Source organism: Streptopelia decaocto, assembly GCF_964273445.1.
Source record: "Streptopelia decaocto genome assembly, chromosome: 1".
Lineage (NCBI taxonomy): Eukaryota > Metazoa > Chordata > Aves > Columbiformes > Columbidae > Streptopelia > Streptopelia decaocto.
In genome coordinates this window covers 207285463-207301085 of record NC_138663.1, presented here as the reverse complement: position 1 = coordinate 207301085, position 15623 = coordinate 207285463, and the positions used below count along the sequence as shown (strand labels likewise).

At 41.4% G+C, this 15623-nt stretch overlaps 1 protein-coding gene across 1 annotated transcript in view; it reads right to left on the bottom strand.

The window, feature by feature from the left end:
• The window catches only part of TENM4 (teneurin transmembrane protein 4), a 653831-nt gene that overhangs the window by 379851 nt on the left and 258357 nt on the right, over positions 1 to 15623 (bottom strand). Inside the window, exon 5 of the mRNA XM_082052895.1 lies at positions 13282 to 13551. Within this exon, the coding sequence (XP_081909021.1) occupies positions 13282 to 13551 (270 nt within the window). The remainder of the gene's footprint in view (positions 1 to 13281; positions 13552 to 15623) is intronic.

Here is a 15623-nt window from a genome sequence, read left to right as displayed (position 1 = left end):
CCAAATGATCAAGTGCCTTGCTAGCCTTAATCATTTCACCCATCACTGAGCTGCAGACACCTCTGGGGTGGAACATTAACAGCTGCTCGGTAGAGCACAGCAGCAAAACAGAGCAATTTAATGGAGGAGAAACACCCTGTCCAACTGCAGGTGCAAAGGGAATTTTGTTAAGGGGAATGTAGTTATCCAAAGCAGTGGTACCTAAGAGAGAGGGAGACATTTCCCTTAATGCTCTAATATTGGGCTGTGGCTGCTTTTCCAGCCCCCGTGTTACTTGGGAATCGGCATCGCAGCCTGGCTCTAGGGTTGCAGTTGAATCTCAATTTAATTTCCATCCTAAGCCTCCCAAAAGAAAAAGCATCTCGGAGATTTTTTGGTGTGTTTTCAGTTGAGGTTTGCCATTTGTCTGTTTCAAACATCTAAAATGAAATATAACCAAACGAAGAACATGGCTGGAGATGAAGGCTTGGTACACCCATGTTCCTCACAAGCAGCACGAGGCTCTGTCGGATACAAAATCCACACATTATATAAGAGGGAGAAATCATTGTCCCTAAACTATTTGTGACAAGGTGGCTTCATTTAAATTGTCATCATGGTTTAAAACAGCAAATAGAGAATCTTGATTTAAATAATCAGTTTTAATCTTGTTTTGCATGTGTGCTTTTCAGTTATTTTCTTTTAAAACTGGTTGATTCTCACTGATTGGTATAATTTGCTGCTTCTTTATGCTAAATCAAAGAATATCCTATATCTATACATATTTATTTCAGCAATTATATAGTTTAGCATGCATTTATTCAGATTCCTACTTTTTACATTTTTTATGAAGAGAAAATGGTGAACAACAGATTTCTCATTCAGTAGATGATTGCTGGATTTTTATTCTTTCATTTATTTAGAATTCACTTCAAGCTGCATTTAAACGGCAACTGGAACTCAGTCATAATTTCACCCCCCTCCTCCCAAAGCGACTGTAAGAAAAGCACTTGAACCTGCTGGAGATACGAGGAGAAAATAAGTCTTGCACAGAAAATGAGTTGGCATTAACAAAGACAGCGCTAGCTGTCGCTGGGGAACTGGAACAGAGGTGCATTTCCAAGAGAGCTCGGCAATGCTTCTTCCTCGCTGGCAACGCCGGCTTAAATAGCTCCCAGGTGTTTTTGCTACCCCACCCTCAGCCACTGGCCCTTTTTTGACCCAAACTGAGAAGGTTTTCAGTTGGGTGGGATTTTTGCTGCTCTACCCTGGGTGGAAGTGATCTCTCTATATGTTACAGCAATACGGGAGCTGTGAAATCACACCTCTAAATCACACATTTTTTGGAGGTAAATCACAGTCGGACTTCACGAGCGGTTGCACCATAGTGACCATGGGGATGGAGAACCCCGGCAAGAGGACGGGAGCGGATAACTGGGGTGGTAACCTCTTAAACCAGTTGTCACTCCAGATGTGACCTGTCCTGAAAAATCACTATAATACGTCTTATCTCTGGTTTTACTCATGCAGATCTTCCCCTCCTCTCCTTTTTCAACTCTTGGTGGATTTCTGACTTCTGTGCATGCTCATTCATCTACTTAAATGACTTGATGCAAAACAAAATCTCCCTTTCTACCTGCAGAAGAAACAATTTGTCAGGAGCTGATCTGGTACCTCCACAGACTGGCCTAGGTGCTCGCCCAGAGACTGCAATTCACTGTTTTGACTTTCCCTTAAACTTTGACAGTTAAGACACAGTTGCTTGGAAATAATCTAAGAATGATTTACAAGTCTTTAACACATTATTCTGAATTAAAGCCTTAGATGAGCCTGCCATCATTTCCCATTTTGTTTAAACAATTTATCTGTTAAAAGAAGAAATGTGTATTTAACTTAAATTAAGTTTAAAAGAAAATATTAACTTTTCTGTCTCCCTCACTAGAAAGTGACCAAACCGGGACAGAAATCAAAGCGGGTGTTTCTGAATGCAGCAGAAAGCTGTCAGTTTGATGAAGTAGTTCGTTTCTGAGTTTGCCACCACTGAAGTTGGTTGTTGGAGCCCTGTAGCGCTTTGGAGGGGTCATTAAATACAGAAGCAAGAGGAGGGCTGTGCTTGCTCCCAGTTCACACTGCTTGGCACAAGAAAGTCTCACCTACAGAGTCTCAAAGGGAGAAAAAACCACCACCTGGGTGCTGTGGTGGGGGAGAGAAGGCACATTTCATAGAATTATAGAATTGTTTATGTTGGAAAAGACCTTTAAGATCATCCCATCCAACCATTAAACCAACACTGCCAAGTCCATCTCAAAACCATGTCCCTAGGCACCACATCTACATGACTTTTAAATATCTCCAGGGTATTTCAGAGCTTTTCTAGTGTTTTCAGTGAGGGCCCTCGGTGCCTGTGACCATTAGAGGACTTGGGAAGCTTTTTCATATAATATCTCTTTTTATATGATGTCTCATTCTGCACAGTTTGTTTGACGCTCTCTGTCTCACAGCCACTCAACCCATGACTTACAAATAAGTGCAGCAACGGTAACAACAAAACACCTCTTTTTTCACTCCCCCAAGATATTCAGTGCATGTTTGAGGGGCTGTCTAGGCCAATATTTTCAACACTTCAGCACTGAAAATTCACTTAACGCATTACCAGATAGAACCAGAGTACAGTTGCTCTATTTGCTGCTATCTCTATCTTTGATTAGAAAATATTTGGGTTCACCGCTTAAAAGGGAATGGAGAAAAAAAAAAAAAAAAAGAAGAAAAGAAAGAACATCCTTATTTTCTAACAGGGAACTGAGATAAAGAAAGAACAAGAGAAATGGAGTGACACAGCCAAGGTAAAGCACTATCTGTTGCAGAGTCATGGATTAAATCTTTTGGGGTCCACTGCCCACCCAAAAGTGGCCCTTCTCTGAGTCTCATAACATGTCTGCTTCCCAAATACCTTGCTTTAATTTAGACATGTGGCAAAGACTTATTTTTGATTGAACCATAATAAAGTTTGTAAAATGTTTACGCTACATAAACACCTGATAGGAATTATTATTTTTCTCTTTATATACATGTTTCAAAATGATCTGTGCTGGAATTGACAAAACAAAACAACAACTTGCCTTAGAGCATATAATTAAAGTTTTTAGGGGCAACTCAAAGAAACACTGAAAACTTCGCAGAATTAGGGCAGTGCTGCATTTTTAATCACTGCCCTGGATTTAATAAAATGGCATTTTTTTGCCTAAAAGTTAATCAAAAGCCTCTGAGAAATAAAGCAATGAGATTTTAATGAACAAATTCTCATGGCAGAGCTGTGCTTTTCTTTATTTAGAGCTCAGTGCACACCTCTGGGCATGGGTAAAACAAAAATAATGTGCTCTTTCCTCTCACTTTTTTCTGCTTATGGATGGAGATGCATCTTGACTGAAAAAAGCAAAACCAGATACCTCGAGGGGCACCGGAGGAGACTGGACCAGATGTGGACTAATGTGTGCTGGATCTAGAAGCAGATGGATGGAAATTCAGAAATACAGATGTGAGCATCTGGAAATGCCCGATTGAGGACAAACCTGGTTCCCCCTGTGCAGGGAATAGTGATGAACATCTTTGAATGGCTGGGATGATGTATTGACATGTTGTGCCCACTGCATCCCTACACATCCAGGATGAAGCAGAAAAAGAAGAAAAGGTGAAGGGAAAACAAGCTTTGGCTCCCTGATACGTACATAACCAGCAGGCTTAATTCTGCAAGGCAGGAGTCAATCAGCTTCAGAGATAGATATCAGATCATTTGGAGCCTTCAACCAACCTTCCTTCCTTGGATGTATTGTTCCCTATAATCTCTTTGCTTTTCTCCATGCTACCTCTCTTTCACAGAATTATAGAGTCATTTTGATTGGAAGACACCCTTGAGGTCATTGAGTCCAACCATTAACCTCAGGTTGTCACTAACCCATGTCCCTAAGAACCTCATCTACATGTCTGTCAAGCCCCTCCAGGGATGGTGACTCCACCACTGCCCTGGGCAGCCTGTTCCAATGCCAGACAACCCTTTCCATTAAGAATTTTTTCCTAATATCCAATCTGAATCTCCCCTGGTGCAACTTGAGGCCATTTCTTCTCATCCTTTCATCTGTCCCAGGAGGGCTCATTCCTTTCCTTAGGATGGATCTGGCCCTAAAAGTATAATCCTTCTCCAAATGCCCATCAAGCTGCAAGTCTATCATGACCCAAGCACTGATGTCCACACCAGCTCTGATGGCCCTCGGTGTCCTGACCATAACCATGGTCCATGACATCAGCCATTCCTCATTGGCATTGCACACAAATCCCACCCCAAAAACAGGTGCGAAGCAAAATATTACTCTTAAAAGAGCAATAGATCTTTTGCTGCTGAACCTGACTGTATTCTCCCTAAGGTATTTCACAACAAAATAAGTTATTCATGGCACTTGGAAATAATGTAAAAAATGCATAGATTTACTTCCAGAATACTTGGTAGCTTGCCAGCAATATTACTAAAAGCAATTATTTTCCTTAAAAAAAATCTGCATGGCAAGGCAGTTTAAAGCAGTGAAGGAAAGGACAAAAATTAACAGTGTAATTGAAAAGAACAGTAAATTCTTACCTGTTAATGTTGTTTCTACATGCCCTCTCCCCCAGTATTCAGGATATTAATGAGCTTCTAAAGTTTGGGCCTTTTTTTCATGTTTAATGGCTTCACCATCATCACAATAATAATAACGTGAAACCTACACACTAACCTATATTGAACTGCAGTTCATTACAGCAGAATAACATTGGGAAGGGTTTTAATGTCCGCATTCTTTCAGATGCAGATTACAGTAATACAGAAAATACATTCTCTCTGGGACATACCATATGGGAATAAAAATATTTAAAAAAGAAAATGGAAAAACTTATTTTCCTCTAGAGGCAAATAGGCGAGTGATGAGTTAGATCAACCCTAGAAATCAGTGGAAATTCCTTCACTGTGGAATAAAATCAAGATACTGGTCATTAATGTAGCAATGGGATTATTAAACTTAGACTGATCCCGTGTATCTTCACCTCCTAAATGGGGAGCAGGGATGCTGCTGGCTCCCTCTGTGGTCCCTGGGGTGGGTGTTGGTGTTACCAAAGGGACAATCAGCTCTTGGGTGGGTTGAATTCTGCCCAAGACACAAAATCACAGAATCACAGAATGTCAGGGGTTGGAAGGGACCTCGAAAGCTCATCCAGTGCAATCCCTCCCGCTGGAGCAGGAACACCCAGATGAGGTTACACAGAAATGTGTCCTGGTGGGTTGGAATGTCGCCAGAGTAGGAGACTCCACAATCCCCCTGTTCCAGGCTCTGTCACCCTCACTGAGAAGTTTCTTCTCAAATTTAATTGGAACCTCCTGTGTCCCAGTTTGTACCCATTGCCCCTTGTCTTGTCATTGGTTGTCACCGAGAAGACCCTGGCTCCATCCTCCTGACACTCACCCTTTATATATTTATAAACATTAATAAGGTCACCCCTCAGTCTCCTCTTCTCCAAACTAAAGAGCCCCAGCTCCGTCAGCCTCTCCTCATAAGAGAGACAGTGGGATCCACTTATTTCCTCATCTAAAAGGCCGTTTTACACCCGGTGGACAGGGGCGTTGCCCTAAATCCCATCAATTTATTGTCCCATCTGGGCTAAACTTTTTCTGAGACTCTTGTGAAGAAATGAGGTGGTGCCTCACTTTTTCACTTTCAAGAGGCTTCCCAGGGCTGGTGTCTGAAAAGGACAAAAGAGATTAGAGGACAGAAAATAAGAGGAATCCATCATCAAGAATGTCAGTGGTTAGAATGTCGGATCACAAGTCAGGAAGATGTAACAGCCTTCAAGGGAGCCATTTTTCAGTGGAGAATATAGCATTTGGGACAGTCATGCAGCTAAAGTCTCCTTTTTAGTACTAATATTCTTCATAGGAATATTAGTATCTTTACGGTTGGAGAGCCTGAAGGCACATTCCTTCCCCTGACCTTCACATTTCAAGTGATCACCATGTCTCTGAATATCTCTATAAGGTGGCTTCAGTAGGTTGCGATACCCAAGCAATCCCCATGTAGTGTTAAAATGGTGAATTGTTTGCAAATCCTACTTGGAAAGGAGCAGTTTAAGAGTTTTGAGGAGCTGAAACAGGGAAGAGGATTAATGAAAATTCCCTTCTGGATCTGCTACTCATTTTTGTAGTTCTTTACTAACTTCTGCAATTGATGATGGATCTTTAGTGGTAAGAGTTCTGGCTAATTTTTATTTCAAGCTGAAACATCTTGTTAATATTAAGGTTACAATTGATAGAAAGCAAGTGAAAGATGACAGCCAACAGATGCCTGATCTTGACTGGGTAATTCTAATTTATTCTTGTCTTCCCCTACTCAAAAGGCATAAGGGAAGCTTAATAAAGTACAGATCATAGCACATTCCTTTTTTTTTTTTGTTAAATCTCCCTTCTGAATTCTCCAGACTCTGACTATCACGTTTTTGCCTACATAGTTTGCAGAAGAAGCATGTCTGAAGCACACGCTCATTTACTGGAAGTACTTTATAATGCACTATTTAATTCAAAGGAGAGAAAAAAAAAACCATGTTGCTGCAACCACAGTAACAATATTAACAATGGAGTGTGTGAAGCCTGAAAGGAAATTACTCAGCAAAACATGGTAATAAAAAGAAAAGTCACCATAGATTATCAACTGGAGTATTAAATAATTTGTAATGCTAAGATTACACAGTAATTCTGGAACTGCTAATTGCACTGATACGTTGAACTGTATTTTGGGCCAGTGATTTGGGTCAACATGATTTGGGAAACAGGAAGGTGGATGTACAGAATGAGTAAAAATTGAGAACCTTGAGAAGGCCTTTGCAAGTATGGACAACATAAGGAAATGAGTTCTGGACAAGCACAGGGAACACGAAAAACACACAGACATAATTACCATTTTCCTATAGCTCCACTAGCTATTGTAAAACATCTCTGAAGATAAAATGTTTGCAAAAAGCCAATGAAATTCTGGAGCATGTGGCTTGAGCATCAGGGCAGCTTTCTGATTTAATAAGAAGCCAAAATGGATACGGGAAATGTAGCAGCAAACAGCATGTAGTGCTGTGTTTAACCAGGAGTACTGGGATTTATGCCATGCTGGCACTCTGTGTAATTTGGAAAACCAGCTATTTACCACCCTACACCTAGGACCTGATCTAACACCGCTGATGGCCACGGGAGTATTTGAAGGCTTTGATGAACTCTGTATTAGACACCACTGAATAAGTGAAAGCATTAGTTAGATTTCTTAACTACCCAGGAGAAATGGCGTTCCTTGTTTGAAAGGCTTCTATTTAATTATTTCCTGCTGTAATGTACCTCTGTGTTTCTAAGTATCTTCCATAAGCATTCAATTCTATCGAGTCCTAATTTCCTGTGCAGTTTCTTAAGCACTCCTTCCAGCAGCAGTAATGGCTTAAGCAGTGTGGAAGCAGAAAGTGTGGTGGTTACTGCAAGAAATGCTCTTTAAATTATCTATTATGTCAATTAAAATGGCTAAGAGTTGGGTCTGTGATGGTGGAGCAGCCACAGCTATCATGTGAGTTTTCCAGCTCCTGATTGCCAGGATGTTTCAGTTTTACAAAAAACTATGAGAATTTTCCAGAAAGGCAATTTATTTGATGGGAAAGCAAAGGTTAACAGTAACATGTTGACTGCCTTTCTGGTCAAGTTGGTAAGGCTTGGAGAGCAGGTTTGGATATTGGGCTGGTAGTTTGCTTGACAGATTTAAAGCTCATTTAAATGTATCCCAGAACATTAGTGACTAAAAGAAAAATTATTCCTCTCTGTAGGATGCGGGTCCAGCAATGTAAAATGAATTGGTGCTTTTAATCTTGTCACCAGTGAGTAAGTGTCTATATCGCTGTAGTCACTGGCTGGTGATTTCAGAGATGAAGCCAAAGACAAATGGACCTTGAGATTAAACTGCTCTTCCTAAACAGAGGTGACCAACAGATGCGTGGTGGAAGTGTTGGGGCTGATTGTACCTGCATCCAGTTGATTGTTAAACGGGAGATTTGAGTTCCATTCTCAACCCTTTTGCACACATGAAAAGCATGTGGAATTGTCTGCAGGATGTCATGTTTCCTACTTATTTTTGAATTGTGAAGATGGAAAGAAGCAGCACAGCACAATTTGACAGCAACAGCCCTGCAGCCTGAGTTTTGGCTTCCAGGGTGGTCAGATCTGGAATTTTAGTCCGTGTCTACTAATCTCTCAGTCGGCTAGATAAGAAAATGCCACACTTCAACAACACTTCTGCTGCAAGAATTTCTGTACACAATATATCACAGTTGAGCATCGCCAGCTCAGTTGAACTGTCTCGAGCCATCTGATGTTACTCATCCTGCCTGTGAGATCCTTCTGGCCTCTTGATACTGCCCACATTCTTCCCAAGAGGAGACGAGGACAGAGAGAAACATCAGTTCCACTCTGCACATATACACAGCATTAATCACTGCTGACTTCTCCTGCTAATGAAGAAAACCACTTCCCCCTCTCTCCTGCTCCCTCTCTCATTTAACCAGTTACGTGCCTTGGCGGATATTAACACTAAACCTGGATTAAGACTAAAGTGAATCTTTATTTTGTCTCAGCTTCTCTGGGTAAGATAAAAGTTAAACTGTACAACTGTACAACAAATTTAAAAAATGGAGTTATCCCAGGTTTAAAGTGCTCCTGCTGTGATTGCACTGAGTAAACCAGTATGCTCTTCATCATGTTGAAGGCAGAGAAAAAAGTGTTTTGTTTTGTGTAGGAAAGGATTCTGTGTGGGAATAGCTACATTTTCTGCTCATCTCTCACACCTGGGTCTATTCAGGGCCTACCAGCATGTTACATAACAATTTGGGTGGATCTGGGGTACGACCTGCCATATAGACCCGAAGGAAATATTCGGAGCCTGTTTCATGGGTGCTTCCACACAAACACTGTCCATCTCTACATCAGTCAGGGGTGCCCTAAGCACTGCAAAATCCTGAGATGCTCAAAGCTCAGTCTGAACAGTCCTGAATGCCCCTGAAGTCAAAGAAATGCTACAAATTATTGAAGCTGGAGGAAGAGAGAGGCTCAAGAGGCCAACACATACAGCCACTCTGACTGAGGCAGCATCCAATCTAGACCTTTCTCAGCAGTTATTTGTCTAGTTCACACTTAGAAACTTTTAGCACTGGAGTTCCTCCAACCCATCTGTCTATCTCCTCCAGTGCCTAACAGCCTACAAACTGTTTATGAGGAGGACCTAGGTGGCTCTGTTCAGCTGATAGAAGAGATGGCTAAAGGGAAATCTAGGTGCTTTTAACTATTTTAGGTGTGGGGATAGATACTGTCTGCTATCTAGCTGTCTTTTAATTATTTGAAGTGTAGGAATATACAGAAGATGGAGCCAGACTGTTCTTGGAGGTGTTCAGGGAGCAGAGGACAAGCAAGGGACACAAGTCGTGGCAGTGGAAATTCTGACTAGCTCTTAGGAGAAAAGTTGTTGCCAACAAGCGTGGCCAGCACCATAACCAGGACATAGAGGTTGTGACCTCTCCATCCTGGGAGATACTCAAAGTGTAACTGAACAAAGCCCTGAGCAACCCGCTCTGACCCCAAAGTTAGCCCTGCTTTAAGCAGGAGAATGGACTAGAGACCTTCAGCGATGCCTTCTAAAATAAATTATTCTGTGGCACTGTATTTTTATGATGATGTTTTCATGATTAGAAGCATTTTGCTTTTAGTATGTGACTGAGCTGCTGCAAAATCAGTCAATTTCTGGAAGACTATGACCTTGTTCTCCTTCATTGTGCTCTTCTCTATATTAAACAGTTGCTGGCTCAGTGCAAACCTGTTCTGGGTTACCTAAGGTAATGCCAGTTAACTCCAGGCTCAGATCCAAATGACCACTTCAGGAACTTCTCAGTCTTGCTGAGAAACACTACGAACAAGTAGAGGAAAGAGGTTCTCCTAACTTCATTGCTAGCCTTCCAGGAACCAGACTCCTCCTTGTGTATAGATCTGAACTGTAAATGGAAATTTCAGCTTAGCCTAGATGGTCATGCTGCAGAATAACCCTTGAGCTACATGAGTTGTCTGCTACATTAACTGCATAGAGTGATTGCATTGTCCCTGGACAAGGTGCAGTAACCTGGGCTGTCCCCTCTGCCCCCTCTGCAAAGTCACTGTCCAGGTTGAGCTAAAAGCCATTAGGGATAGTTGGGTGTGCAGGATCTAAACTGAGGGCAACACCAGAGTTATAACTCAAACTAACCCTTCAGTGAAAACAAACTCTTAACCTAGTAAAACTATTCCACCTCCTGGAAAGCCTGGGAACAGTTTAGATAAAGCAACACGTGGGGTTTTATGCCAGCTGCCTACACAAGTGATTTATGGACTGTAATGTGCCATGGAACCAGAGCATTTCATCGGTTTCCTTAAAGAAAAAGGGGTGGGTTGTGGCTGCACTTACTAAACAGCCTATCTGTTCCTTCAAGGCATCACCTCTCCTCAAATAAAAGCAAACTTGCTTTTTTGAGTGAGCCAGACCTCTCATTTCCTACAAACAAAATAAATGTCTCAGTGGAATCGTGCTTCAACAGCTTTGGATTTACAAACATCAGAAGTAAATTCTGATTATTTATTTTGGATAAATAATGAACAGCATAAAAATTGCTGACGTTAACCTTCATTGGAGAAGTTGGTTTAATGGGCCCCATAAAATCTTCTATTGATGGCAGGTTCATAAAACTCCATATTGACTTCAGCTAAAGGCTATAACTTCTATCAATACTGTCAACAATTAATATTGACCAATAAAGGTATCCTGTAAACTGAGTCATAGCATTATGTTACTTTATGCTGCCATTAGCAAAAATTCATCTCTTCTTAAAAATGTTTCTCCTATAAATCTAGGATTTCTCAGAATAGCCTGTGTGACAGCAGAGTCCAGAGTAACACGGCTTCCGTGCAGTGGAAGGAAACCCAGAGCAACCTCTGCATTTGCTGGACAAAACTTCTGAGGAGATCTCAGGCTTCTTTTTCTCCAACAGTAGTTTTCAGGCTGTGAGGGATTTGCGTGCAAAAGTTTCTCACACCTTTATCTGTGCCCCGCAATTGCAAAATGAAGATGTCCAGATTTTGTGCACATTTAAGACTTTTCCTTAGTCCTTCTTCTGTTCTTCCCTTGCAACCTTTGTTTGGATATGTTTATACCACCAATTCAGCCTGTAATCCCTACACTGAAATATGTCTTTCTCTGAGCTCTGAAGCAGTTTTTGTGACCTAAACCTGGTCAATATCTCTCCTATCTTCCCAGGGAAGTCTAAGCATCAGATGAACCTCCCCAACAGCCAGTCTGGATCATAATATTTTCCCTCAAGTTCCACCACCTCCTTTTTTTATTGTTTTTGTCCCTTACATACCGGACACCAATGAATCTCTAGATTTTATTTATGCTACAAACACTTTCTATTTTTGAGTATCATATAGCCTTTCTCATTCAAAACGCTCAACATCTAAAACTACAAAAGCTCAGGACCCATATAAACTCCTTCTATATTTGTACAGCACTTAAAATACCTGCAGGTATCTTCTTCACCTTTCTGCCTTCTCTTTTCTAATTGCTATGAAATGGTGGTTCAACAAATGCTTAGTGTGTCATTGAATGTAAGGGAAAAGGAATTGGAGCTTGTCTTGGTCCTGACATGAGTATTACTGCCTCGGTTATTAATTTCAGTAAAGCCTTTCAAGACATGTGCTGTTGCTAATGTGTTGTTGCTAATATAATTTCATTTGTAAGTGATCTGTAGGTACAAAGTTGCATTTGCACATGTAGAGATAGCATTACGGAAACCAGTGAAAAAGACTCTAGGAGCTAATGTAATTCTTCACACTTAAGGAAAAAAAAACAAAAAAAAAGGCTAAAATTCTGTATTTGCTTTTCTGAGTAGGCATGGAAAGAAAAATGTACGAGGTAGCTGCTTATACACCACCATGAAAAGCACAGGAGAATGGTATGGAAGCACAAGGTGTTTGCGTTTGGTTGTTTTCTAGTGATTCGTAAAGATTGTGCAAAACTCTGACCCTGATGATGCCTCTGTTTTTTCAACAAAATACAAGTCTTGGAAGGAAAATTATATAACCTGGCACTGCATATCTGCCCGGGTGCACAGCTGTAAGATGCTACACTATGAAACTTAAAAAAATATTCTAAAGATAATTTTAAGAGGTTCTCCTGTACGTCCTTTAAAAACGAGGCCATTTATTTTTGAACTTTGCCTACTATATTATTATCTCTGAGCAGAAACTTAATAAGATTCTCCTGTAATTTTGTTGGAGTTAAACATAAAATCATGTGGGTGGTGTATGTCTCACCGTGTCATGGCTTCCCAAGGAAAAGTTATCATCATTTGTCACTATAATACTGTGGCAAAAAAAGCATAAAGAGATCAAGCAATACAGTCATTTCACATCAGCTTTCTGTACTGAGTTCAAGCTCCCGATGCCTTATACGCAGCAGCTATATTAAGAAGCAGGCTGTGCCATAATTGAATTAAAGGTGCAAAGGCATATAGGGCTGTGTGAACCCCCAGGTCAAGCTGCAATTGAATCAAAATCCTCTCTCCTTTCTACACTGCCTGGCAGAACTGCTGACCAAAAGGTTTCCAGACCTACAAAACACACGCAGGAGTCCCCGCAGCTGGGGACACAAAGTTACAGAGATAAAATATATATATATATATATCTGTGACCTTCAGCTTTTATTTCACATGAAGAAAGAGGCTTCTAAAAATATTTCACCGTCATTTTCCTTCTGATAGCAGTCAGCCGATTTACATAAATGAAACGGCTCCTGTCAAGGAACCGGCAAGGAAAAGGAGGAAATTATCTGCCCTGAAAATCTGTAGCAAAGATAAGAGCAGCATCGGCCAGGGGAGGGGAGATTTAAATGCTTTTTCTCTGAAAGGTCGCTACAAAAAGCAGAGAGAGTATTACAGCCACTTAATGATCTCTGTCGCTGTGATAAATAAGTAGGAGCTTCTCCAGCAGTTTATTAGCAAACACTCTGTAGGACAGTACAAAAGGCCACGACGTGGGGCTATTAGAAGAGTGTTTTCAGTGTGTCCGATAAAAAAAACCCAACAAAAAACCCAGCATAAAACCTAAGGAAGATTAAGGTGGAGTGGTAAGAAGAGACATTCCTGGCAGAGCTCGAGGCTGACACTGCATGCGCTGTCACCACTTACCGGTTTCGGTATTTTCGTGCTCCGTGTCGGTGAGGGTGAGGTTGGAGTTGGCCCGGCTGGACAGGCAGGAACTGCGTCCGGACTTGGTGTTGCGTCCCCAGAGCCTCACTGGGTGCTCGGGTGACATGACCACGTCTGCCTCTGTGTCGGCATCTGAGCCGGCGCTGATGGAGTAGCCGCAGTGAGGCAGCCCGATATCAGTCCGGTACAAAGTCCCGTGTGTGGGTGTCATGTCTTCAAGACCCAGCTCTCGTAAGGAGAAGTTGGCTCCTGGGAGAGAACACAGCAGCCTGGTTAGACTAATAGAACCACAGAACGATAGGATGTCCTGAGTTGGAAGGGACCCACAAGGATCATAGAGTCCAAATCATGTCCCTGCATAGGACAACCCCAAAATTCGCACCATGTGTCTCAGGGTGTTGTCCAATCACTTCTTGAACACTGCCAGGCTTGGGGACGTGACACCTGCCTGGGAAGTGTGGTGCTCCACCATTGCTCCAGCACCCTCTGGGTGAAGAACCTTTTCCTTATGTCCAATCTAAACCTCCCCTGGAACACTTAATAGAAGATGGTTTCACCTAGCACAAGTCAATGGCAGAACCATTCATCCTCTGTCTATAAGTGAGGCACAGCAGTTCCCAAGTCCTAATGTCACACCAAAAATTCCCCTGATTTGTGGTCTTGGTTAGTGGGAGACCAAGTGTCCATGCCAAGACCAAAAAGCAGCTGAATTCCTGCTTCTGGAAGCTGACAAATATTCAGGGTGTGCTCAATGAAATAATCAAATTTGAAAGGAAAGACGGATGCAGAAATGGTGGAATTCTTTAGGAGTGGCAAATAGTAATCTTCTTGAGACAAAAGAAAAATGAGGCATGCAATGATCACAAGTCTGACCATACACCTGGCAACTCTACAACAATAGGAAATTTGAAAGAGCTCATTGAAATTCCTGAAATTACATACTGGGGATTTAAATTGCCTTTGGTGATCTCACTTTCCCCTTGCTGACCACTCACACCTTGACTCAGTTTAGCTATTCATTCTGATACAAGTCACAGCAGAGGTTATTTGGCTGCAAATAAATGCAATTGTTTAGCTGACTAAAAATATAACCTGAAAAATGACTCCTGAGTTCACGTCTAGTTACCTGCAGAGTTTCAAAATCAGATCGAATCCATGCGAATGAGGCTTCAAATATTAGCACACTTTGTTCGGAAAGTTGCACAGGAAAGCTGTGGAGACCAATTAGTGGCTCCATTTTAATCCACATTTATTTATTAATGCATGCTTTTATTTTTTTTCAGCCCTGAATGCCTTTAAAAGATTTTGGCCTTTAGCTGCACCACGCATTTATATGGAACAATGCACCACTGCTCCTGTTACACTACGCCTTGATGAGGTGGATTAAGGAAATATCTGTAATCGGTAGGAGGCATCAGATCCTGGATCATAGCCAAATGCCAACATCATTGATCAAATTTAGCCTAGATGGCTTCTTCCCATTACTTCAATAAGTAAGTCCTTGACAATAAAAAGAGAGGTGGAACCTGCCAAATCTACACCCAGGACACAGACTCAGTTTTTTCTAAAAGATAATCTGAACACATGATCTTCAAGAAACTTCAGGTCCAAACCTAGCTTTGAACAGTGAAGTTCATATCTATGTGTTATTGAGGTCTGTTCATCTGGTCTGGACCGCAGGGTTGTATTCAAAACCAAGTTATGATTCTCTCCCTGCTCAAAACCACACATGTGGCTCTCCTCACATTTCCATTTGCTGATGTTAAATATTATCTGGTGGAAAATGTGTATACAATAGAAAACAGTCAGATTTCTACTTTTCCACAGTCTGGTTTGATGCTTCTGGAAATAACCTGGCTTATACCTTAGCTCTGCTGCATAGGGAAGATCTCTCATATTATAGAAAACATGCATCAAATGATCAGCCAGCTCCAAACAGATGCTGTTTTACTACATTTCTTCATTCAGTTGACTTTGCAGCTCATAGTGAAGAGATTTTGAATGCAAGGTGAATAATGGAACTGGACAACATTTCTGTGCAAAGCTCAGATCTCTTTGATGTCAAGAGGAAATAACCATGGTTCAGCTGGTTCTGGATGTATGGCTGATAGAACTCAAATTATATAAAGCATTCATGAACTTCACACCTTTTTAATTGACCAAACAAGATTAAAGCTTTCAGACAGAGTGGACAGAGAACATTGCTTGGGCCTCACACCTCCATGAAATTCTAGAGCCTCGCTCCGGGAGCACAGTGGAAGCTTGTGGTAAATTAATCCATTTAACTTGATTGCAAAGTGCTGTGAGAGAGCATCCTCTGC